At 44.3% G+C, this 25,105-nt stretch overlaps 3 protein-coding genes and 1 long non-coding RNA gene across 14 annotated transcripts in view; 1 reads left to right on the forward strand and 3 right to left on the reverse strand.

Annotated features, from left to right (window-relative positions):
• Window positions 1-1,975, forward strand: part of LOC107148417 — a 4,098-nt gene extending 2,123 nt beyond the window's left edge. Inside the window, exons 2-4 of one of the 5 annotated variants that reach the window (XR_007342823.1) lie at window positions 1,352-1,507; window positions 1,593-1,676; window positions 1,916-1,967. This is a non-coding gene — a long non-coding RNA (uncharacterized LOC107148417). The other 4 variants (XR_007342824.1, XR_001504263.2, XR_007342825.1 and 1 more) reach the window with 4 other exon arrangements.
• Window positions 1,976-4,852: 2,877 nt separating this feature from the next.
• Window positions 4,853-8,093, reverse strand: Ngrn (neugrin, neurite outgrowth associated). Its single transcript, XM_015493061.2, has 3 exons — window positions 7,930-8,093; window positions 7,405-7,515; window positions 4,853-5,862 (listed from the first exon to the last, which is right to left on the reverse strand). Exons 1-3 carry the CDS (start codon window positions 8,091-8,093, stop codon window positions 5,256-5,258), a joined length of 882 nt encoding a protein of 293 aa, XP_015348547.1. The 3' UTR covers window positions 4,853-5,255.
• Window positions 5,442-23,753, reverse strand: Ttll13 (tubulin tyrosine ligase like 13). Of its 5 annotated transcripts, none has more exons than XM_048790248.1 (14): window positions 22,664-23,753; window positions 22,074-22,114; window positions 20,933-21,051; window positions 18,143-18,273; window positions 17,721-17,877; window positions 16,999-17,142; window positions 16,575-16,660; window positions 16,031-16,262; window positions 15,358-15,542; window positions 11,243-11,428; window positions 10,783-10,963; window positions 10,310-10,489; window positions 9,419-9,530; window positions 8,317-9,044 (listed from the first exon to the last, which is right to left on the reverse strand). In XM_048790248.1, exons 1-14 carry the CDS (start codon window positions 22,921-22,923, stop codon window positions 8,815-8,817), a joined length of 2,244 nt encoding a protein of 747 aa, XP_048646205.1. In that variant the 5' UTR covers window positions 22,924-23,753; the 3' UTR covers window positions 8,317-8,814. The 5 variants fall into 5 exon arrangements, 2 of the variants coding, with proteins under 2 accessions (XP_048646205.1, XP_048646204.1); XM_048790247.1 differs by having other exon boundaries at window positions 9,419-9,737; window positions 22,664-23,752; XR_007342827.1 differs by lacking the exons at window positions 22,074-22,114; window positions 22,664-23,753 and adding an exon at window positions 5,442-5,862 and having other exon boundaries at window positions 7,405-9,044; window positions 20,933-21,045.
• The window catches only part of Gdpgp1 (GDP-D-glucose phosphorylase 1), a 16,773-nt gene continuing 9,810 nt past the window's right edge, over window positions 18,143-25,105 (reverse strand). Inside the window, exons 3-4 of one of the 3 annotated variants that reach the window (XR_007342829.1) lie at window positions 22,074-22,114; window positions 20,959-21,051 (exon numbers count right to left, since the gene is read on the reverse strand). The gene's annotated coding sequence lies outside the window, so the exon portion shown is untranslated. Of the gene's footprint in view, window positions 18,274-20,932; window positions 21,052-22,073; window positions 22,115-25,105 lie in introns of those variants that run through there. The other 2 variants (XM_048790251.1, XM_048790252.1) reach the window with 2 other exon arrangements.

Here is a 25,105-nt window from a genome sequence, read left to right on the forward strand (position 1 = left end):
TAAAAAAAAAAAAAAAAAAAAAGGTGGGTTGGGGAGTACTAGATATTGAACCTAGGGGCACTCTACCATTGAGCTACATCCCCAGTTTTTATTTTTGTTATTTGTTTTAGGTTATTTCTTCTTATTCTTTTTAAAATTTTTTAGTTGTAGTTAGACACAATCCTCTTATTTATTTTTATGTGGTGCTGAAGATCGAACCCAGGGCCTCACATGTGCTAGGCGAGTGCTCTACCAGTGAGCCACAATCCCAGCCCCTATTTTTTCCTTTTTGATAGGTCTTGGTAAATTGCCTAGCTGGAGATCCTCCTGTCTCAGCCTCCCAAGTAGGGAGGGATTATAGGTGGGTGCCACCGCACCCATCTGAAACTCTGAATAATCATTCCATCATACCATTCCCTGGTGAGATACATACAAAGTACAGAGCATCACATCCTGCCAAAATTTGAACCTGATCAAACTTTATTTTTTTTATTTTTATTTTTTTTTTAAAGAGAGTGAGTGAGAGAGAGAGAGAGAGAATTTTTTTTTAATATTTATTTTTTAGTTCTTGGCGGACACAACATCTTTGTTTGTATGTGGTGCTGAGAATCGAACCCAGGCCGTACGCATGCCAGGCGAGTGCGCTACCACCTGAGCCACATCCCCAGCCCCTGATCAAACTTTAATATCGACTTGTTTGTAGAACATACAGATTAATAGGAACATGTTAAGACATAGGGGTCAAAGCAACCATATTTAAAATACAGGACTTAGGGTTGGGTTTGTGGCTCAGCGGTAGAGGGCTCACTAGCATGTGTGAGGCCCTGGGTTCAATCCTCAGCACCACATAAAAATCAATAAAGTTTTGTGTCCAACTACAACTAAAAAATAAATATTAAAAAAAAATAAATAAAATACAGGACTTAAGGGACCTATCAATAAAATGTAATGTTACAATGTGTGAACCGTGTTTGGATACTAATTCAAATAAACTAACTGCAAAAGTCATTTAGGAAAAATAAAGAAACCACATCAGCTGGGTAAGATGGCCCATGCCTGTAATTCCAGCTACTCAGGCTGAGGCAGGAGGAACACAAATTTGAGGCCTCAGCAACTTAGAACAACCCAATCTCAAAAGTGAAAAATAAAAAGGGATGGGACACAGTGGTAAAGTGGTCCTGAGTTAATTGTATGACTGCTAAGAGAGACACCACTGTCAGAATATTAGGCGATTTATTAAGAGCTGGTGATGTAGTGCATTAGTAGAATGAAACCCTGGATTCAATCTCACACATCAAAAGAAAAAAAAAGTGGTCGGTAAACAATGGTTCATTGCATTTTAATTTTCATCTTTTTTTTTTGTTGTTGTTAGAAGAGTGCTGTGCTCATACTGGACTTTAGGAGCTCATGTAATATTTTATGCTGAGCTTCCTCCCCCCACATTACCATTAGCTTGAATCTCAGCTGTGCACTGAACTGGAGGCTGCCCAAAGATGGTGAATTTCACTTCTATTGTCCCTTAAAGCAGGTAAGTGTATATCCTCTACAGTAAAGGGACAAGTTATTTGTTTTTGAGGTGCTGGGAATTGAACCCAGGACCTTGTACATTCCAGGTAAGCACTCTACCACTGAGACACAAAAAGTTCTTTTGTTGTGGTTTGCCATCCTCTTGAGCTTGGACCAAAGGCTGCTGGGAGGTAACTATTTCACTACTATGGTTTGGATGTGAGATGTCCCCCAAAAGCTCATGTGCAAGAAAATGCAAGAAGGTTCAGAGAAGAAATGATTGGGTTGAGAGTCTGAACCCATTATCAGTGAATTAATCCCCTGGGGGATTAATTAACTGCTTGGTAACTGAAGGTTGGTAAGGGGTGGCTGGAAGAGGTGGGCATTGGGGACATGGCTTTGTGGTATATATTTTGTATCTGGCCAGTAGATTCTCTCTGCTTCCTGATCACCATGTGAGCTGCTTTCCACCGCCATGCTCTTCTGCCATGATGTTCTGTCTCATCTTGAGCCCGAAGATATGGAGCCTGCTGTCTGTAGATTGAGACCTCTGAGACTGTAAGCCCCCAAATAAACTTTTCCTTCTCTACAACTGTGCTGGTCAGGTCTTTAAGTCACAGTGGCAAAATAGCTAACAAAAACACCTACCAGTAGCTGCTTTCTCTCTAGCTCAGGTAGAACCTTGTTACCTGTTGCTTTCTCTATTGGACACATCGAACCTGTGCTCCACAGGCAGTTCCACCTCATCCGGTGTGGCCTTAATGTTCTTGTCATGTAAAGGGACTGAGAACAGGGGTCTGTGGAGAGCATGACCCCAGCCCAATAAACACAGAACTGGAATTATACCCCATCCCACATCACAGCTTGGGCTCAGAGACTATTTCCTGAAACACTGAAACTGGAATTTCCTAAAGCAGGCATGGTGGCACATGCCTGTAATCTCAGTGACTACAGAGGCTGAGGCCCTAAGCAACTTAGAGAGACCCTGTCTCAAAATTTGTTAAAAAAGGGGCTGAGAATGTGGCTCAATAGTTAACTGCCCCTAGGTTAAATCCTTAGTTACCCCCCTTCCTCAAAAAAAGAAACTGGAGTTTCCTAAAACCAGTGAGTTAGGATCTGAGACACACTGACGGGCTAGAGCAAGAGGCCTACCCTGGCTGAGCTCCTGGGTAAACTGGCAACAGTAAAAAGCAAGGCTTTTTGACCATCAAACATTGACTGTTCAGTAGTCCCTCAATCATTTCTTCATTCACTCAACCAGTATTGAGATGTTAGGGGCTGGGACTACAGTAATGAACACACAAGTCTCTTACCTTCATGAGGTAAAATGCTGGGGAGAAAATAAGTGGTAACAGATTTCAGATACTGAAGAAAATTAAATGAGGTAGTAATAATGAGTATTAAAGAACCTGCTTTAAATTGGATGATCAGAGGAGACCCCTCTAAGAAAGTGACAACTGATTTGAGACTTAAATGACAAGAAGTCAGTCACATGAATCTGGGGGCAAAGAATGAATAAGAGCAAAAGCCTAAACTGGCATGCTCCAAGAATGGGAAAAAATATTTCAGATTAGTGAGCAAGGGAGTGCAGGGGTAAAGTATATGAAAAACACATCCAAGTTTGAACTTGTAGATTTCCACAGTCCACTGGGAAAATGAATGGTGAGATGATTCGCAAGGGATGCAAACTGTAAGCCTTATGTGTAGAAAGACCTGTCTCAAAAATAAAAAAGGCTACCTGGGCACAGTGGCTCATGCCTATAATCCCAGAGACTCAGGACGTTGAAGTAAGAGGATCACAAGTTCAAAGTCAGCCTCAGCCACTTAGCAAGGCTGTAAGCAACCTAGCAAGACCCTGCCTCAAAAAAAAAAAAAAGTTCAGTGGTTAAGTGCCCCTGGGTTTAATCCCTGGTAACAAAAGGGGGGGGGGCAGGGTTGCTGTAAGCATGGCTTAGTGTTAAAGATATGCATACTGCAATATTCAAACAGCATCTAATGCCTCTAGACAAAAGATTTTCATGGGCCAGGGACAGTGGCACACATTTGTAATCTCAGCTACTTGGGAGGTTGAAGCAGGATTCCAAGTTTGTCTTGGCAATTTAATGATCTTGTCTCGAAAGTAAAAAAAAAAAAAAAAAAAGGCTTGCAGATATAGCTCAATTGTGAAGCACTCCTGTGTTCAATCCCCATTACCAAAAAAAAAAAAAATCAGTAAATTAGTAGAAACTATGCCACATCCTAGAATATTCCTGTTTCAGAAAACCTTAATGGTGACCTGGGTTCATGTCCCAACACCACCACTTAACAGCAGCCATCATATCCATTTCATTATTTGTAAGAGAGGCCTATTTGTTCTTGCCTACTGCATGGCACTTTTGTAGAAATCTGTTGTCAGCTGTAAAAATCAGATGTAATCTAGGTAAGCTTTAAAATGTGGCTAGAAATTACGATGGGTGGGGGCTGGAATTGTGGCTCAGCGGTAAAGCACTTGCCTAGCACATGCGAGGCCCTGGGTTCCATCCTCAGCACCACATAAAAATAAATAAAACAAAGGTGTTGTGTCCAACTAAAAAATAAATATTAAGAAAAAAAAAAAGAAAGAAATTACGATGGGGACTTCATTCTTCAGTATTGGGGACTAGACCCAGGGCCTTGCACATGCTAGGCAAGAGCTTTACTCTGAACTACATCCCAAACCCTTTTCTTTTAAAATATATTATTTTTAGTTGTAGATGGACACATTTATTTATTTTTATGTGGTGCTGAAAATCAAACCAGTGCCTCACATGTGGTAGGCAAGTACTCTACCACTTAGCCACAACCCCAGCCCTCTTTTATTTTTGAGACAAGGTTAACTCGCCAGGCTGGTCTCAAACTTGCTTTTCCCTACCTCAGCCTCACCAGGAGTTGGGAGTACAGATGTATTGGAATTACAGCCTGCTTGGCTGATGTTGGGGACTCTTAAGCCTTTGCCTGCTTTCCATTTTTTTGTCAAATTCCCACTCCCAATCTCTCTCAAAACTCCAGCAACTGAAAGATGTACAGTTTGGGGTTATCAAAATCCATCACTAAGCCTGGTGCAGTGGCACACATCTATAATCCTAGTGGCTCAGGAGGCTGACACAGAAGGATCAAAAGTTCAAGGCCAGCCTCAGCAATTTAGTGAGGTCCTAAGTGACTTAGTGAGACACTATCTCAAAATAGAATCTGGGGATGTAGCTCAGTGGTAAATTGTCCCTGGGTACCCCACTCCCCAAATTCTATCAACGAGCAGGGTGCTTTGCAGAGAGCCCTCAGATGGGGATTCCTCATCTCCCAGTGCATTTTCCATTCCAGCACTCTCCAAGAGTCACTCCAGAGACACAAAGCAACACGAACTGCTACATTTTATTTTTGCACCAAAGGAAAATAAAAGAACCAATTTACTAAGCAGCTCAAAAACTGTTAGTGTTCAATGATCAAGAAGGAAATGAGGTCAGAAAGCAAACATTTCACTTCCTCCCAAACATATTATTGCAAGTATCACAGAAACAATACTGATTTTCAACATACAGAAGTTAAGCAAAAAGGAGAATACTGAAGATACACAGGTCAGACTGGGAGCAGTGATCCAAGAAGCTTGAATAACCAAGCAGCTCTTTCTGTCCATATTCCAGGCTCATCAAATTCCTCCTATTTTCAAAGTAGATATCCACATGCAGAAATCTTGGCAGCTCCAAATATATTAGTCTAGCTGTTTCACATGGCATCTCCACAAGCCGGGCCCCAACTCAAATTCTGTACAGGAAGTTCCCATTGCTGTCAAAGAACTCCCGTCCCCTCTGCACTACTTTGCTGCTGAAGTTCTGGTTCCGTAGCTCCCCTGTCTTCAACATTTCCAGTTTCTCATCACTTGGCAATCCATTACTGTCAGTTCTTCTGGTGCCTACACAATCATTGGAGTATTTTTGCAGCTCTCTCTGATGACCTAAGGCTGCAGTGATAGGCTCAAAGCTTTCCTTCTTCAAGCTCTGGATTCCTTTATTCCTTCCCTTTTGTCTCAATGCATTTGTACTGTGAGTTTTTGACTCTATCACTGTCAAAGCTGTGCTGTGAAGCTGACCTTCAGATGAGGCTTCATCCCCTGGCATCAGAAAAGAGTTTGATACAGAGTGGCCTGCAGCAAGTGGCTTCACGGTATCTCTAGAGCCCTGGAGCTGCCGGAGTGAGTGGGCAAACTCAGCTTTCTTAAGAACTTTTTGATCCTGCTTCAGTTTCTGTTCCAAAGTGGGTACAAATTTACTTTTTAAAACCCTTCGGATAACATCGGTGCTGACATCAAAACCTTCAGCCAACCTGGGAACTGACCAGGACTCAGCAAATTCCTTATGTAAATACCTATGGGAAAAAGGAGCAGGTTTTCAAGTTGTGAAGAAGTCTTCTACCAGAACAGCTAATTGATAATACCAGTCATAAATAAGTAAAAAGAAAAGGACTTTGGAAAAATTATAAATGCAGTCCTTTTATTGTGCGAATTAAGTAACTGGCATACTCACAGTAACAGCTGACCACTTTCAGTCGGTCACTTCATTTCACATCAACTGAACACTTCCCATTGGAAGTTACTTCCTGGGGTGAAGGAAGACTGAACTTCACTCCCAAAAGCACACAATGGCACTATGCTAAGTGACAGCAGATGATGTAATGAGAACAATCAAAAGGGCTGCCCAGGAAATGTTCCAGGAAATCCAAGCTAGAGCCCATCAGAAAGGATGAAAAGCAGTAATAAGCTAGTAGAGAGGAGGGCAAGGGGGGCTGGGGCTGCAGCTCAGTGGCAGAGCACTTGCCTAGCATATGTGAGGCACTGGGTTCGATTCTCAGAACCACATAAAAATAAATAAGGGGCTAGAGTTGTGGCTCAGTGGTAGAGTGCTCACCTAGCACATGCAAGGTGCTGGATTCGATCCTCAGCACCACATACATAAATACATAAATAAATAAATAAGCAAACAAACAAGTTATGTCCAATTACAACTAAAAAATAAAAAAAACAAAACAAAATAAAGGCATTCTATCCATCTACAACTACAAAAAACAGGAGGGCAGGACAGATCAAAGACATTGATAGTTGAGTGAGCAACATTTGAAATACAAGGAAGCACATCACCTTCACTGGGAACAGACAGAGCAGAAGTAAGGTCACATGGCGCCTAGGAGTCTGAAATTTATCCCAAGGCAACAGGGAGCCAAAGAAGGACTTTAAGCAGTAGAATGCCATGAGTAAGTATTCATTCTGAAGCTCAACCCAGTGATTGTAATTCCAATGTTACATATAATTGTAATGCACCAATAAAAATATGAAAATATTAATAACCACAAAATTATATTAAAATGTTCAGCAAAAACGAACCAACTGTTATATGCTAAATCTAGATAACAGCTGGGTAAGGTGTAGCACTTGCCTGTAATCCCAGCAGCTGGTGGCTCAGGAGACTGCGACAGGAGGATCGCAAATTGAAAGCTAGCCTCAGCAACACACTGTCTCTAATTAAAATATAGAAAAGGGGGGCTGGGGTTGTGGCTCAGCGGTAGAGCGCTTGTCTAGCGGGGGTGAGGCACTGGGCTCAATCCTCAGCACCACATAAAAATAAAAGAATTGTGTCCACCTACAACTAATTAACTATATATATAGGGGGGCAGGAAATGTGGCTCAGTGCTTAAGCGCCCCTGGGTTCAATCCCCGATACCATAAAATAAATAAATAAAATCTAGATGATAAATTAAGGAAATTCGTCATGTTACTGTATTTTCTGTATAAATTTTCCTATAACAGAAAGACAAAATACAAAAACAAAACTCAAATGGCCAAACCTGTGTTTTAGCCCCAGAATCTTTCACCTCTTATCATAGCGGATGCTAACAAAGTACCCTGAGTCTTACCGTATCTGCTCCATGGCTTCCCATGTCAGAGTTCTGGGCGGGGCACCTGGCGCCTCCATTTGCCTCCGAATTTTCTGGAATCGAATTGCTTTTTTCTGTCGTTTCAGGGTGCTGGGGGAGAGAACCAATGGCAGAAGCCATGCGTGGAAGCAAGATGGGTGTTTGAAAAGTCTTGGGCTAAATCACCAACAGCCCAGCCCTCTTTTGTGTCAATAAAGGCCACCGGGCCATGTTTGCCAGCTTAACGCCGCTCTGTACACCGACCCAAAAATCTAACACCTACAACAATAACTGCCCGTAAGCATGCTGAACTATCTAAAAGTGTAACGAAATATACGTCACTAGCGAAGGAACCTGTGGTCGCAAGGGAGCTGAACATCTGTCCCTACGCCGCTAACAACAGGTAAGAAGAAACTAGAGTCACAGTGGAGGCGGCTGGAGGACGCCCGGCGCTAAGGGGGCGCGGCTTGAAGCGCCGAGGCCCAAGGCCAGCTTCAGGCTGAGGGCCGGGAAAGGAGCTAGTACCTCTCGACCTCCTGCAACTCCCTCTCCTCTGGCTCCCAGTCGGAATCCGGGTCCGGCTCACGGCCCATAGGGCCTGAGCCCGCCAGCCCCCGGGTCGCGAACCCATAGCGAGCAACAGCAGTACGGACTCGGCCGCCCAGCAATAGGCTGAGGGTAACCGCCATGGCGAAGTAAACCAACCTCCAGCAGCCCGCTACCCTACAGCACCGGAAGCAGTCCCGGAAGCGGAAGGGGCGGGGCGGGAAATAGGGCAGATGCGAGGCGTTGCCCTTTCCAGGGCTGTAAGGTCAGTCTAGGCCTGAGCTGTTTAGCGGCCCGTTCTTCCCAGCTATAACTGTTTGGCTGTCTTGAAACGCGAGGGTCTAAATGAGGTTCAGGACACTCCTGGAAAACGACATAAACTTTAATAAAAAGACGGATCCAATTACCGAGAGCCTCCCCTCTGTCTCAAGCTGCCCAGGCCTGCCGGTCTCCGCCACCATGGCAGGAAGGGCGGCCACCCTTGGCAGTCGGCTGATGGCGACAGACCCGTGCCTTGGGCACTTGACTCCAGTGGTAAAAGGGACACGTCGCTGGGGTGACCGCTCCCAAGGTTCAGACATCCCTCAACAGTAAGCCCAGCTTCAGGTTTGACAAGTGGAAATGAGTATTTGGCCAGCCTTGGCTCTTCATCTTTTAGTCTTTACCAATCCCAAAAGAATCTTAGGGTGTTGAGGAATTCTTGGTGTCTTTGTTTTTCCTTTTTCAAACAGGATTCCTGACTGGGGTTTTCAAACTGGAACTTGGTGGCCGACTTTCATTTAGCAAAGATTGAAGGCCCAGTGCTCCTTTTGGAACCTCAGGAGGTTCTCCAGGAGAGGTTGAGTGCTGACTTCCTTCTTGCTTTTACCTGTGCTGGCTAACGTTAAGAATTGTACTGGAATGCTGCAGAACAGGTGCAGAGGCAGGGCAGAGGGTGAGATCCCTGGCCTTGGCTGTTCTGTGTTCAGACTTTACCATGGAAGGCAATGTGCGTTCAGTCTGCAGAAGATAGCCATGCTTTGGGGTTAAAGTGGATGGCACTGATACTGCCAGGGCTTGGTTTATGGCTTCTAGCCTTCTGCTGGCTTGGCCTTCTGCAGTGAAAACATGGACCCCTCCTGAGTTGGTACTCACAGAAAAGATTTGCCCACCTCTTTCTCAGCTGTAATCCAGTTACTACCACAGAGGAATGGTATCCCATGCTTTCCTCCAGCATCTTTACCATACTGTATTATACTTGGTACGTTTACTTGCCCACTTTCTTGTTAGCTTTGTTGAGGGCTAGGACTGTAATTCTGCCATTATTATCATCGGAGTCTAATACATAGAAGAAGTTAAATAAATGGGTCCACCACCTCCCCGTTCCTGTACCACTGCATCGTTATAGTTTAGGAGCATCCCAGCTGTAATATATGCTATTAGAAATTTACACAGGTCAAAGTGACCAAAGCTAGTTTTGTATACTTACGGCTAGTGACCCTGACTCTAGCGCTGGAAAAATAGTGCCTCCCAGCTTTCCTCATTGACAATGAACAGGGACCGATGGCTGCTGGATCTCCTATCCAGTTGAAGGTCTTGGGCTGCAGATGGCACCGGGAATGTTGTGGAATTGCAGCATTCGTGCTTGGCAGTGGCCCTAAGATCCTGGGGATCAATTCATGGGGCCGAAGTGGTTGCAGGAAATGAGGCTGGCCCTGCTCTGAGGTAGCCCCTCTTAGGAGCACCAATGGGACCAGACTCACAGATTGCACTTCTTGACTGCCCAGCCCGTCCTGGTGAAATCTAGGCTAGAGGAGAAGAGCAGCCCCTTACCACATTTCTTGTGAGGCTGGATGGAGTGTTGGAAGAAATAAGTAACTTAAAAAATCTCTTCTAGGCCGTAGCCACTATTTAACCAGTTACTCTTTTAGGGTTCAATAAAAACAGAGGGCCCAATAGATTTGTTACTAACCCAGCAACTGTTTTACTGGCCTGAGACTATTTACTTATTCCCTGTTAGAGGACACTGTCAGTGCTAGAGAGATTACACAGAAGCCACAGCATGATGGCAACCTTGTTATTTGTCAGTCATAACTTTTGGGCTACTATGAGATAAGAATATAGAGGGTAAGTCTCTTGTAATTGAGAAAGTTGGGGCCTGCACTTTGCTGGATGTCAATTCTGAAAATAAGGGAGATGGGGAATAGATGCAAAAAGAACCAACAGACCAGACCCTCTCCCAAGGCCCAGCCTATTCAACTTTCCCAAGCTCCATTGACAGATACCATCACATAAGCATCTTTTGGTGTGACACCACCATCTGCTGATATCACAACCTTTTTATCCCTTCTTTTGCCAAAGGCTTCATAAGGACCCTCACCTGATACTCATGAAGTTTTTTCTGGCCCCTGTGACTGGGGTGTAGCATGCGGGTCAGCTGCTCTACAATACCCAGGCTTCGAATGAGATTCTCCCTTTGTATCAGGGCCTTCATCCGCTCTAGCTCCTCCTCTTCCACAATATCTTGAGGTTGCATAATATCCAGGTGTATTGATTTGGGCTGCAAGGTACATGAGAGATAAATGCAGGATCTCCAAGGATAAGTCCCAAACCATCGGCAAGGATGGCTGTAGGACTCTAGCCCACTCTACCTCCATCCCTGCCCTGACCCTCCTGTAGAGTTCCCTTTGCTGTCCATTCTCTCACCTTCTGTTCCAAAAAGTCAGTTTCAATTTACTGATAAGGAACTCATCTCTCTTGTGCAAGGGGAGGAGAGGACAGCAGAGATTCCCTTTTCTAGTAGTCCCAACCCATTTTCCTGCAGAAAGATAAGAGTCACACAACCCTTGACACCTCTTTCTCCCGCTTCCGATTCCTGTAAGCCAAGTAGGTGAAAAGGCCCCGGGGCCCTGCCCTGGATCGGCTCTTCTCCCCAGCTGATTCACCCTGGTTCTGGTCCTTGTTTTCCTTTCGCCTCTTAGTGCCTGAATTCTCCTGCTGTTCCTGCTTCAGGCGGATCTCTTCTAGTTGCTGCCTGATAAAACATAAAAGCTTCAGATACTGGAGGAATTGTGTTGGGGAAAAGGAAATAGAGGGAAAACGGGATAAGCAGGAATCATGATCTGTTCTTGGGACAGGAATTAGGGAGGAACCTGCAGAATGAAGAGTCACTAAGAGGCTGACAGACTATATAGCTCTATTTCTCTTTCCTCAAGTGTCTGGCTTCCTCCCCCACTGCTGGGGAGTAATTCAGGTTCAAGATCTGCCCTCATCCATCTGCATAAAGGAAATGCAGGACAAAGTGGCAAAGTACCTGGCACACTCTTCTCTGGCTTTGGAGGCAGCAGTCTCCTGGAAGAGGGAGCCATTGTGCTTGAAGAAGGGTTCATACTTCCCTGTGTCAGGCCCAGGATAGATCCGCCGATAGCCCCCCAGGTGGGAATCCTCATATCGTTCCTGGTCCTGCATGGCTGCATGGGACGACTCGATCTGTTCTCGCCTGTGGAAACAGCTCAGCAGAGTCAGAGATTTGAGAAAGGAAGGCTGGGTAAGCCTTTGAGAAACTCCTGCTGGCCGCTTGGCCTCCCAAGCCCTTGACTGTGGGGAAGGCTGTCAAGGCCATCTCTGGTCAGCATGACCATGTGTGTAGGCAGAAGAATAGGCTTTGCTTCCAGAAATTTGATTTTTGTTCTAAGTTTAGAGGGGTTTACTTATAAACTGGCACTCCAAATTATCGGAGTCTAATTATGAGACTAATATAAGTTCACTACAGAAAACTTAGAAGAGCAAAAAAATTAAAACTCCCCATGATCTTACTATGAAATTAACATATTAGTAATTAGCACAGAGCAAGGACTCCAGGGCAGGACCTCCTGAGTTTGAATCCTGTCTTTGCTACTCCCTAGTTTGCCTTTCCTCCCTCACTTCCTTTTTTTCCTTCCTTCCTTCCAAATTGGGATCATATATCAATATTTTAAAATGAGTGCCAGACATAGTAGCACATGCCTGTAATCCCAGCTACTTGAGAGGCTGAGGCTGGAGGATCACAAGTTCAAGGCCAGACTGAGCAACTTAGTGAGACCCTGTCTCATAATAAAAAATAAAAGTGTCTGGGATGTAGCTCAGAGGTAAAGTAGTTGTCAGCCATTTTTCCCCATTGAACATGATTCACTCAGGTCCCCTGTTCAGTCTCATGGGAACACTCAGGGTGTTTAATTTATCCTTCACTCCCATTCATCACACAAACATTTGAGTACCTGTTATTCACCAGGCCCTATGGCTATCATGAGGAATCAAATACAAACTACCCCTCATATTGGAATACCAGTAGAGAAAAGCAATGTTACTACAGGAATATCCAAAGCCTACTCAAATTCAATTTTATGTATCATTAACATATACTTTTAATATCAGTAACCAATCACCATGTTTGTAACCCATTTTATACGGAAAACAACAATGGGTGATCAATATTGATTTAAACAATTCCCTATTAACAACTAAACTGTTTTCTGTGTTTCATTTTTAGAAAGTTCCTCAGGAACTGGTTTCTAGAGGAGCTGTGTTAAAAAAAACAAACCAGCAGTTGGGCATGGTGATGCATACCTATAATCCCAGCTATGTGGGAAGCTGAAACAGGGAAATAACAAGTTTAAGGCCAGCCTCAGGAATTTAGTGAGACCCTGTCTTAAAAAAATAAAAAGAGCTGGGAATATAGCTCAGTCCCTTAGGTTCAATCTCCAGTACTGAAGGAAAAAAAAAAAAAAAAAGCACAGCAAAGTATACAATTAGGATATGAAGAGAAAACACACAGAATGGGAGAAAATCTTTATTAGCTACTCTTCCGACAGATGATTAGTATCTAGAGCATATAAAGAGCTCAAAAATCTTTACACCAAAAAATCAAATGACCCAATTAATAAATGGGCAAATAAACTAAACAGACACTCCTCAAAAGAAAAAATACAAATTAAAATAAATAATTTTTAAAAAAAATTTTTTAGTTATACATGGGCACAATATTTTTATTTTTTTTAATTTATTTTTATGTGGTGCTGAGGATCGAACCCAGGGTCTCACACGTGAGAAGCTAGTGCTCTACTGCTGAGCCACAACCCTAGCCCCAATAAATAAATTTTTTAAAGAAAATAAATAAATATTTATAATTTTCAAAAAAAGACAAAATACAAATGGCCAACAATACATGGAAAAAAGCTCAACATCATTAGCAATTAGGAAAATGCGAATCAAAACTACAGTGAGATTGTATCTCACACCAGTCAGAATGGCAGTCATCAATAATACAAATAATAGGGCTGGGAATATAGCTCAGTTGGTAGAGTGCTTACCTCGCATGCACAAGGCCCTGGGTTCAATCTCCAGCACCAAATATATATATACAAATAATAAAAAAATACATATACAAATAAGAACTGGATGCCACGGCACATACCAGTAATCCCAGGGGCTAGGGAGGCTGAGGAAGGAGGATTGTAAGTTCAAAGCCAGCTTTAGCAACTTAGCAAGGCCCTAAGCAACTCGGTGAGACCCTGTCTCTAAATAAACTATAAAAAGGGCTAAGGATGTGGCTCAGTGATTAAGTGCCCCTGGGTTCAATCCATGGTACCAAAAAACAAAAGAATACAAATAATAATAAATGCTGGAAAGGATGTGGAGAAAAAGGAACACTTCTATACTGTTTGTGGGACTGTAAATTAGTATAATTACTATGGAAATCAGAATGGAGGCTCCTCAAAAGACTAGGCATGGAACTGTACTATACTACTTCTTGGTATTTACCTTTACTACAGTGATACATATGCATAACCATGTTTATAGTTCACAATAGCCAAACTATGGAACCAGACTAGGTGTTTATCAGTGGATAAATGGATAAAGAAAATATAGTATATATACACAATAGAATTTCATTCAGCCATAAAGAAAAATGAAATTATGGCATTTGCAGGACACCGGATGGAACCAGAGACAATCATGTTAAGCAAAATAAGTCAAATTCAGAAGGTCCTATGTTTTCTCTCATATGCATAAGCTAGAGGAAAAAAAGGAAAACAAAAGTGAGGGTGGATCTCCTAAACCAAAGGGAGATTAGGACAGGGATCAAGGGGTGGAAAGTAAAGAGGGAAGGGGGAAAGCTGGGAAGTGATTTTGGTCAAATTACATTATTATATTGTGTGCATGTACAAATATAAATATGTAACAACAAATCCCACATGCAAGTGCACATGCAAGGCACTGGGTTCGATCCTCAGCACCACATAAAAATAAATAAGTAAAATAAAGGTATTATGTCCAACTACAAATATATATATATGTATATATGTATAATTAGGGCTGTGGCTGTAGCTCAGTGGCAGAGCACTTGCCTAGTATGTGTGAGGCATTGGGTTTGATGCTTAGCACCACATAAAAGTAAATAAAATAAAGGCATTCTGTCCATTATAACTACAAAAAAAATTTAAAAATATACAATTATAATACACCAATAAAAAATGAGGATTAAAAAAACGATTAAAAATGAGGATAAAAAACTAATCAAACCACCTAAAGCACCTTATATGTTAATATGAAAATAGCTCTAAAATACATTGCTAAGTAGGGTGCCGAGTATGTATAAGTTATGCAACTGTCTGGGTAAACATACTTTGTTATAAATACATATATATTTGTGCTTTAAGTGCTTGTGAAAGTATGACACTACACTAGGAATGTTGACTGACTCCAGGGAGGAAAATTGGGTAGCTGGATGAGAAGGGCAGGGGAAAAACTGTGAACTGTATCATTTGAATTTTGAATATATTGTCTATATTATGTGATGTATTATCTATACATATGTAATGTACTATCTATGCAAAAAAAATTTTTTTCACAGGGCTGGGGATCAAACCCAGGGTCTCATGCATGCTAGGCAAGTGTTATACAATGGAGCTATGTCCCCAGTCCCCCAAAATAATGTTTTTTTTTTTTTTTTTTTAGTTGTAGATGGACACAATATCTTTATTTAATTATTTTTATGTGGTGCTGAGGATCGAACCCAGTGCTTCACTTGTGCAAGGAAAGTGCTCTACCACTGAGCCACAACCCTAGCCCCCCCAATTTTTTTTTAATATTTATTTTTTAGTTGTAGTTGGACACAAAACCTTTATTTTACTTATTTATTTTTATGTGGTGCCGAGGATTGAACCTACGGCCTTGCACATGCCAGGTGAGCACTACTTCTGAGCCATAACCCCAGCCCCAAAATGTTTTTCAATAGTTAATTCGCTCTTTGTGGCCTTCTTCTAGTGGACTTTCACTCTCAGGAAAGTATAAAAGCAAGACCAGTTACGCTAATAAACTCACATTAGATATTGAGGGAAACAGGTTCGGTAGTTGTGGCGAAGAACAGAGTGGGCTGAGATGACATACCTGGCTTCTCGTGGCTGTTGGTGGCTCTGCAAAAGCCTTTCCTTGACTCTCTGCTTGTCCTCCTCTAACACTTTTTTTTTGTCACAACCCCGGAGGTTAACAAGGGTCATGGCATCACAAAGAAGTGCATCCTTCACCTCTCGATCAAGGCGGGAGTCTGTAGTGAAGCTTGGAGAGTGATTTACCTGCCAGGAGAAGTAGTTATTGCCCCCTTCCTGTATCTACCACCTGAACAGATGGTGGTCTCTTGAAGACCTGAGTGAGGGTCTAGGAGAAACATCCCCTCCTATAACCGCAACCAAGTTGGCTGGAAGCTCTAGCTTTCAAGGCCATAGGACTCTGCATACTGATCCCTCCAATTCACAGGCATCTTGGGGAGAGTAAATCAAATAGCCTAAGTCTACAGATAAAGTGTCCTGAAAGTCAAGGTTTATACTGGGGATCCCAAACCTGGATTGCTGTGGTAGAAGCCAGAGATCACCAAAGTTTGACTCAGCCAGCCAAAAGGGTAGGGTAGATAGATGTCTTTTGCCTTCTGCTGCTTGCCACCTACCCTGAAGTTTCCCTATCATCTCCCCTTCTCTGTCCCCACCTGAGTGCCTCCTATCCCAGATGTCCTGTTCAGAGAAGCCTCTGAATCTTGCTTTTGCAAAGATGAGGAGAGAAACCTTACCTCCAGCAGCCAGGGCTTCAGCTTGTGGTCCAGCAAAACATCAAAACCAAGGATCTCAAAACAGGCACATGTACCACTACTCAGATATTGAGGAAAACAAGTTCGGTAGTTGTGGCGAAGAATAGAGTGGGCTGAGATGACAGTTTTGATGATGATGTCCTCGATGTTGCCCCACAGCTCTCGGGGGTTGTAGCTGTGTTCTCGCAGCCAGGCGTTGAGTGTTGACAGCTTCCTGTGAGGCCCAGTGCTCAGAGGAATACAGTTTTCTATGCCACCAGGGCCTGGCTACAGGCAGCTGGTTCCCTGATGCTAACCCTAATTCCAGGCCTGGGCCCCTATGTGTCAAAGAGCTGCTAGCAGCTCGGAACAGGGATTAGTTATTAGGGTGGGGCTTGGGGCTGATAGACTCAGGCACAGATCCAGGGTCTAGAAAGACAGTTTTTCCTTAGCAGTCAGCCTCCCAAAAGTCAGCTGGGTTTCATGGGCTCCTGAAATTGTAGGGCTAAAGGATAGAGGAAGGAGGAAAAAACAGAGTAGCAAGTACCTCTTACTGCCCACAGCATCATCCCGGACAAAATTCTCATTGTGTTTGTTGATAGCATAGTTAGTCAGGTGCATGCAGACATCTTCCTGTGAAGCAAGTAGCCCCATGGGCTCAGACTGCTTCCATGCGGCCCACCTCTCCAGTGTCTTATGGCCTTCTCTACCCCTCCCTAGTATTGCTGGTCTCCTGGCCCTTTGCAACAGGGGACTGTCCTTTTATAAGATTCTGGGGAAGAGGGTGGGGTGTGATGGGCACCTTTTCTCAGTCACCACCCACCAAGTGCTGTCCTCATAGCTTGGTGTCATGGCTTTCGCTGACTTCCTTCCTTTTTCTTGTGTGATAATGAAAAATCTCTACCTCGTTTCTCCCTAGAACATCAGCACTTATGCAATGGAAGAGAACGGGTGTCATTCTGCCCCCTCACCAGGTTGTTGTGGCTGGGCTCCACATATGGCATGGTGGCAAAGCGGGCCAGGCCCTCCTCATACATGAAGATCCGAAGAGGGTCACAGGATGTGATCAGGACGTAGATTCGCATATCAAACTTGAAGCCATCAATAAGGAAAGGCTAAGAGCACACAAACCCAGAAGGAATATAATTAACTTAAAAATTTTTTTTGTAGTTGTAGATGGATAGCATGCCTTTATTTTTTTTAAATATTTGTTTTAGTTGTAGGTGGACACAATAACCTTTATTTTTATGTGGTGCTGAGGATCGAACCCAGTACCTCCCATATGAGAGGAAAGCTCTCTGCCACTGAGCTACAGCCCCAGCCCTGTAATTAATTTTTGAAGTGCTTACTATGTGCCACACACTGTTGTAAGTGCTTCAAATACACAACTCATTTAATTTTCACAACAATCATATAAAGTAGTTACTGTTACTCTTCCCATGAAACAATAGGAAATGGAGGCAAGAAGAAAAAAAAAAAGGTCATTCACCTACCTGAGGTCACATATCTAGGAAGTAGAAAAGATGAGATTCAAACCTAGGCAGGCTGACTAAACCATGGCTCCATACTGCCTCCAGGATAATGGGGACAGCAGAAAGGGTAGGAGCCCAAAACTGGCTTCCTCCCTGGCTTTGGAAGAGACAAGGAACCTCAGGGCCAGGGAGGAGCCTAATGGTACTGAGGTATCTTTCACCTTGGAGATGTACTGCTGGCAGATCATGTGCTCTCCTGGCTTGATCTCACGGGGGTTCCGGGTGATGAAGATGCCACGTCCCTGACAGCCACTGTCTGGCTTGCAGATATAAGTGCGGGTTTTTCGCTGCCGACCATAGGACTGGAAGTCCCCGTAGCTATGTGCAGAGAGGAGCAGGTCAAAAGGTTTCTGCAAATCGTGGCTGACCTAGGGGCCTGTGGCTATATTCTTGCTATCTAGGCTATCTAATCCACACTCTTCCTGGAACACTGTTCTCAGACTCACTTTTCTTTGATCAGCTGAAACTTTCTTGGTCCACTTTCATTCCCCTGAGACATACCAGACCAGAGTCTGGAGGGGACAAAGGAGGGCAACCCATTCCTGCCCCTAGGATCTCAGCCTGGGAAGCTAGATTCACTTACTCTGCAGGGAGGCACCAGGTACGGGGGAAGATGTTGTACTCGGTAGGATAGAGTTTCTGCATGCGGTTGAGATTCCGAGCCAGCAGATCTTTGCGGCAGATTTCTGTCATGCCGGGAAAGTGATTGATTTTCTGAAACAGAGCCAGTTAGTTATATTGTCTCCTAGAGTAAATGACAGCTCCTGGGGCCTGGGCATCCCAAAAAATCATGGAAGAGGATGGGGAAGAAGGGAGGAGTCACAGTGGAGGTGAACACTGTCCTTACTACCCCAAAGGTAGAAACAGGAAGATTCCCTAAGGCAGGTGAGAAACCCTCCCAAGGCTTCTACACCCAATGTGCACATCCTTCATTCAAAAATAAAGGACATGGGGCTGGAGTTGTGGCTCAGTGGTAGAGCACTTGCCTAGCATGTGCAGGGCCCTGGGTTCGATCCTCAGCACCACATATAAAGAAAATAAAGGTATCGTGTCCAATACAACTAAAAAATAAATATTAAAAAAAAAAAAGAAGGACAGAGGCTGGCCCAGTGGCCCATGCCTATAATCCCAGCAGCTTGGGAGGTGGAGGCCCAAGGATCATGAATTCAAAGCCAGCCTCAACAATTTAGCGAGGTGCTAAGCAACTTAGTGAGACCCTGTCTCTAATAAAATACAAAATAAGGCTGGGGATGTGGCTCAGTGGTTAAGTGACACTGAGTTCAATCCCTGGTACCCCCTACCCTCCCATTCAAAAAAAGGAGGAGGACAAGAGAGAAGAATGTGTACTAGGCCAGACCTCTGGGCCTTCTAGCCATCTTCTAATATCCCTCAGACCACCACCAGTACTTGTCTTATAAAGTAACAATGTATGGCAGTACAAAGAAATCAGGAAAAACATTCTCTAAAAGATAGGAAATAGAAAAGGAAACTGAAGACCAGCTGAAGGAAATGCACTCCATGACACCTAGAGATGACATGGTGCCTGCCAGGAAACCTCTGGCTGCTCTGTCCTTCATGACTTTCTCAGTCACTAGCTGTATAAACTTAGTATTTCTGAGCTTCAGCTTCCTTTTTTAACAAAAGGACACCTGCTGCTCAGGATTTTGTGTGTGTGTGTGTGTGTGTGTGTGTGTGTGTGTGTGTGATGTTAGGGATTGAACCCAGGGCCTTCTGCATGTGAGGCAAGCCTTCTATCAACTGAGATATATCCCAGCCATCAGGATTTTGTTTTTAAGGATTTTTTTCCCTGGTACTGGGGATTGAACTCAGGGATGCTCTACCACTGAGCTACATCCCCAGCCCTTTTATTTTTATTTTGGGATAGGGTTTCACTAAGTTTCCCAGGCTGTCCTTCAATTTGTAATCCTCCTGCTTCAGTCACCCCTGCCACCCAATTGCTGGGATTATAGGTTTGCTCCATCACAACCAACATTATTAAGGATTTAATAATAAAAAAAACAACATAAAAGCACTTAACATGGTATCTGTTAGATGCATAGTAAGTCCTCAATAACAGCTGTTATTATTGCCATCCTTATCTGACAATAGCTTTCTGCATTTCTTTTCAAAGCTTCTTGAATACTTGTAGAACTTGCTGTCTATCTTGATACAGGTTATAGTTTCTTCAATCCCTTACTGGCTTCCCCTCAAAATAAGCCTATACACACCCAACTCCCTTTTTTATTGTGTCCTAAGGATCTAACCCAGCTCCTCAAGCCTGCTAGACAAGTACTCTACAAGTGAGCTGCACCCCCATCGCCTTTTTAAAAATTTAAGACAAGGTCTTGCTAAGTTGCCCGGGCTGTCCTTGAACTTGAAAACCTATCACTCAGCTTCCCGTGGAGCCCCACCAGACCCTTTTTAATTACAGTCATGCATTGTATAAGGGCATTTTACTCAATAACTACATATAAGGTTCTATAAGATTATGTCATCTGGTGATATCATATCCATCCATTTCGTAAAATACATTTACAAAACTCAAACAATGATGAAATCACCTACCAATGCATTCCTCAGAAATGTATCTCTGTCATTAAGTGACACATGACTTATTTTATTGATATTCACCACAAGGAATCTGTTAGAGGGTAATAAAAATACCTTGAGGCAGGTATATTTTTTGTGTATGTGAGATACTGAAGATTGAACACAGGGCCTTGCATGTACTAGTGTTTGATCACTAAGCTACATCCCTAGCCTGGCAGGAACATTCTTCTTAGGGACCTGGTCCATCTTCCCTGATTTTCTTGCTGCCAGGCAGGACCCCAAACTGACACGCTCTCTTCTCTTCCTCCCCCCACTTCTTTGTACTGGGAATTGAAACCAGAGGTGCTTTACCACTGAGCCACATCTCTAGTCCTTATTGTTTTTATTTTGAGAGAGGGTCTCAGTAAATTGCGTAGGTCCTTGCTAAGTTGCTGAGGCTAGCTTTGAACTTGTGATCCTCCTGCCCCAGCCTCCCAAATCGCTGGGATTACAGGCATGCACCACCACACTGATGGGTTCTAAGATGCTGAGATGGCCCTGTTGTTAGCTCTGAGGCTGCCTCTCAGTCCTGCCTTGGAGCAGGCAGGCTAGACATAGATGTCACCAGGCAGAGCAAATAATGGGCAATTATCTACCCACCGGAAACTTCCTTCAGATAACAGAAGCTCCAGAGAGCCAAGAGGAGAATATTTCCATTGGAACAGAAGACCCTTAGTATAGCCATTCCTGTCTAAACAGGGTACAGCCAAAAAAGAATGGCAGCCTCATGCCTGGACAGGGGTTAGGAATAGTCATTCTGAATCTTAGCTCAGGATGTTGGTACCTGAAACCTCTTCATGTCCATGACTCGTTCCAGTGAGACGGAGCAATCTGTCCAATACACAGTCCATTCTTCGTCCTCCCCCACTTCTTTCAGGCCACACATTTGGGCTGCCCGCCGCACTGCAGAGATAGGGGGGTCAGTGTTGCCAGCCTGAGCACCAGCAACAAGCCCTGGAACTCTAGATGGGTCAGGAAAGGAACAGACCTGACCAGAGGCCAGGTTGAAGAGGGAGGTGACTCTTACTTCAGTTCTGCATCTTAGTTATCAGGTGGCAATTCCAAGTTCATGAGGCTGTCAGGCCCTTCCAAAATATGCAGCAGAGAAAATGAGCGCCTGGCCTTATGATTCTGCCAGTCCTATCTCTCAATCAGGATTGTTTCTGCAGAGCTTACCATAGGTAGGGACCACACTGGTGCCTAACACTCTGGGTGGCCTCTTGCACAGATGGCAGTGGGAAAAAGAGGGGAAGAAGGAAAACACTGACCTAATTGGGGATTTTTTTTTTTTTAAGTAGGGGTTTGGGGTTTTTTTTTGTTGTTGTTGTTGTTATTGTTGTTTGTTTGTTTTGTTTTTTAGGTGTTAGGGATCGAACCCAGGACCTCACACATGCTAGGCACGTGCTGAACTACATCCCTAGCCACCCACCCAAACTGTTTTAAGCTTGTCTCATCTCTGCACAGATCTGGGGAGGGTAGGGCAATGGTGACTCTCATGTATTTTATTTCTAGCAGTACTGGGGATTGAACACGGTAGTGCTCTATCACTGAGCTATACGCCCCCTAGCCTTTTAAAAATCTTTTTAAAATTTTGAGATAGGATCTCACCAAATGCTGAGGCTGGATTCAAACTTATTTCCCTGCCTCAGCCTCCCAAGTCTCTAGGATTACAGGCATGAGCCACCATACCCAGAACTTTTTTCGTTGTTTTTGTTAGTTAACTGAAGATATTGTCCCTACCATTGAGACTAATTAGAATAGCAATATCTCAACTGCCAGTAGCTGAGCCAGGGGAACCTCATGAGCCTCAACATGGGCTCTAGGACAGCCTGGCAAGATCCAACGCTGGAAGCTTGATTGGAGCTCCTTCTCCCTAGTAAGAATGACAGCCCTCTTGTGTAAAAGGGTGTGAGTCGGGCGCTTACCACTTTCATACTTGCAGTTGGTCAGGTTGATGGACAAGGGTCTGGAATGGAGGAATAGCAGAAATCAGGCAGAGTGGAAGGGAAGGACAGACCCTGGGCTGCCAGGCTCTCAGATGCAGAGATATCCAACAAACACAATTCATTTTTTCTAGAAGCCACTTAAAGGAAAGACAAGGGTGATAAAAACATGCTGAAATTCTGCCAGGCATGGTGAGCATGCCTGTAATCCCAGGGACTCTGGAGGCTGAGACAGGAGGATCACAGTCTGAGGCTAGCCTCAGCAACTTAATGAGGCCCTAAGCAATTTAGCAAAACCTAGTCTCAAAATAAAAAGGACTGGGATATAGCTCAGTGGTAAAGACCCCTGGGTTCAATCCCCAGCATGGAAAAAAATATACTGAAATTCCAAAATGAACTAGCCCAAATGTTTCTGATTTTTGTTTCTGTTGTACCAAAAGATAAATCATGCTCCAGCCTTTCCTCTTCCAAAGACTGAAGGGAAGAGCTTAGGTCCCAGTCTCCCAAATGCTGAAGGGAGGTCAGGGGGTGACTCTGGAGCCAGGCAGGTGAGGAGGTCCAGGGAAGGTTACCTGCGTTTCCGCCTTCTCTTTCTCCTCCCAACTTCTAAGTCATCTGTGTCAGTTGGGGCTATGATTTTCTTTGGAATTTTCTTGGCTATAATGGCTAAGGGATCCCCATTCTCAAATGCCTTATAGTCTGCTTTTGAGAGTGCCTGCTGTGAAGAGTTAGAAGGGGTGGTATCTTCCTCTTTAACACACTCCTCCTCAGATTCCTCTTCCTCAACAGAGTCTTCCTCAGATTCACTGGTCTTACAGGTACTCGGTTCCATTCTCTTAGATTCTAAGGGGAAGAGGGTAGGAATTAAGGCCCAGGATGGCTTGCAGGGATCCACCCAAAGGCCCTTCGTGGTGTTGTAAGAAAATGTTGCAGCTCCTTCGGAACAGAACAATCCCACTGAATAACAGGATGTTTCCAAGTTGGGGTGAGGGTGTGTGGGATGCCAGGAGATATGGATTCTCTGACTACCACCCAAGATCACACTGGATCATACAACACACTGTGGTGCGTGCAGTAATGAGCAGAGATGGTAAGAACCATAACCATGGCTCTTTTGTTCCTGAATGGAATGAGGGATGGCTGGGTGAACTGGGGAGATAATTTGCTTTGTAATACAACTGAAGATCAAATGTACAATAGGTCGGCCCTTTCTCTGCCTCAGGATTCAGATTCTCCATGTAAACACACTGGAGCCAGGCAACCCTTGGGCTCTGACCACAGAAGGGGAGCCTACGGCGGACACTGCCCACCCGAGGTTCCGAGAAGAGCTGAGGGCTGCTGAGGCTGCCCCTAGCGGCCTGGGGTAGAACCCAGCTGCTCGCTCATGGCCGCCCTTCGCCCGTTTCGGCTCTTCCTGGGCGTTGCTGGTGTCGGGGACCGCCTATTAGTTCCACAGGACCGTCTGTCCGGGCTGTCGCGAAAGGGAGCCCGCTCCCCCTGGGGGTTAACTGCTGACTCCGAAATCCCGGCGGTGGCGGCGCCTTTTTTAGCTAGCGGACGGCCGCCGCCGCCGCCGTCGCCATGGATACGAGGGCGGTTCCCATTGCACAAGCGTTCCGGGGGCGGGTCCTTCCGCGGACCACACCCACCCGGGCGCCGGCTGAGGCCATCTTGGCCGGGGCTACGTTTGCTTACAGATGGAAGCGGAAGAGCGGCGGGTCGCGGCCCAGGAGGACCCGCCCCGCGCGTGCGTCATGGGACTTGTAGTTCTCCTGATTTGGCACAACTTCGCACCTCCCCACTCCCATCTTTTCTTGAACGCACAAATGAAGTCTGCGTTGGGGACGAATAGCTGCTCTCTTTTCTTCGGTTTTTCCGAAATCATGCAGTGAACAGTCTTTGCCCTCTAGGAAAGCTCTGATTAAGACACATATCTTCCAGCGCTTTCAGCCTGATGGTCTAAGACAGCTCCATTAAGGAATAACGGAACCCCTTCATGACATTGTTCTGTCACTGTGGCCTCTTTTCCCCGACACCCTCCCACTTTGACTTCTGCTAGCCATCTCCACCAAACTTAGCCCAACTTGTCACTCAGATTATCCTGTGGGCTAAATCCAGAAGACACTTTAAAATTTTCCATCCTTTAGGAGGACAGGACTTCTGTTTTTCTGTTTGTTTTTGTATCATTTTTGGTGCTGTGGATGGAACCCCGGACCTTGCATATGCTAGGCCAGTACTCTACCACTGAGCTATACCCCAGCTCTAAATGGACATTTTTAAAATTCATAGATTTCTTGCTCTTTCTTCAACATGATTTTATATATATATATCCCCAGCACCACATTAAAAAACTTAACAAAATAAAGGTATTGTGACCATCTACAACTAAAAATATTTTTTTTTAAAAGTCAAGAGGTGGGGCTTGACTTTATATAAGATCTCCTTGAAATACTCTGGAGTCCCTTGTTTCTAGTTTTTCTCATTTTGTCAACAAATATTCAGTGTTACAAGCACTGTCCTAGGATCTGGTCCATCTTCATTTGTTGCCTGAATCACTGTTTCAGCAAACTCTTCATTGAATTCTTTGACTATTCTTCATTTATCCTCCTTGTTACAGAGCACCGCCTACTGCAGAGCTGAGACACTACAACAGTCCTCTATTAGCAGTTCTTGTGATCAGAAAGATTTCAGAAGTGTCACTCAGTGTAGCAGACATGAGTTCACAGGAAAAGGGAACACTCTCAAGCGTGAGAGGGGGTCCTCTCAGAGGGATGGTGCCCCTCTCTTGCCCTCCTGGGGGGGGTCTCAGGGAGTTTTCTGGAGGGTCCCACCCCAGGTCCACCTCTTGACTTTCTTTTTTAAATATTTTTAAAAATATTTTTAAATTTATTTGTTAATTTATATGTGGTGCTAAGAATCGAACCCAGTGCCTCACACATCTAGGCAAGCACTCTACCAGTGAGCCACAACCCCAGCCCAACACCTCTTGATTTTTTTTTTTTTTTTTTTTTTTG

This window comes from Marmota marmota, unplaced genomic scaffold (assembly GCF_001458135.2).
Source record: "Marmota marmota marmota unplaced genomic scaffold, marMar, whole genome shotgun sequence".
Lineage (NCBI taxonomy): Eukaryota > Metazoa > Chordata > Mammalia > Rodentia > Sciuridae > Marmota > Marmota marmota.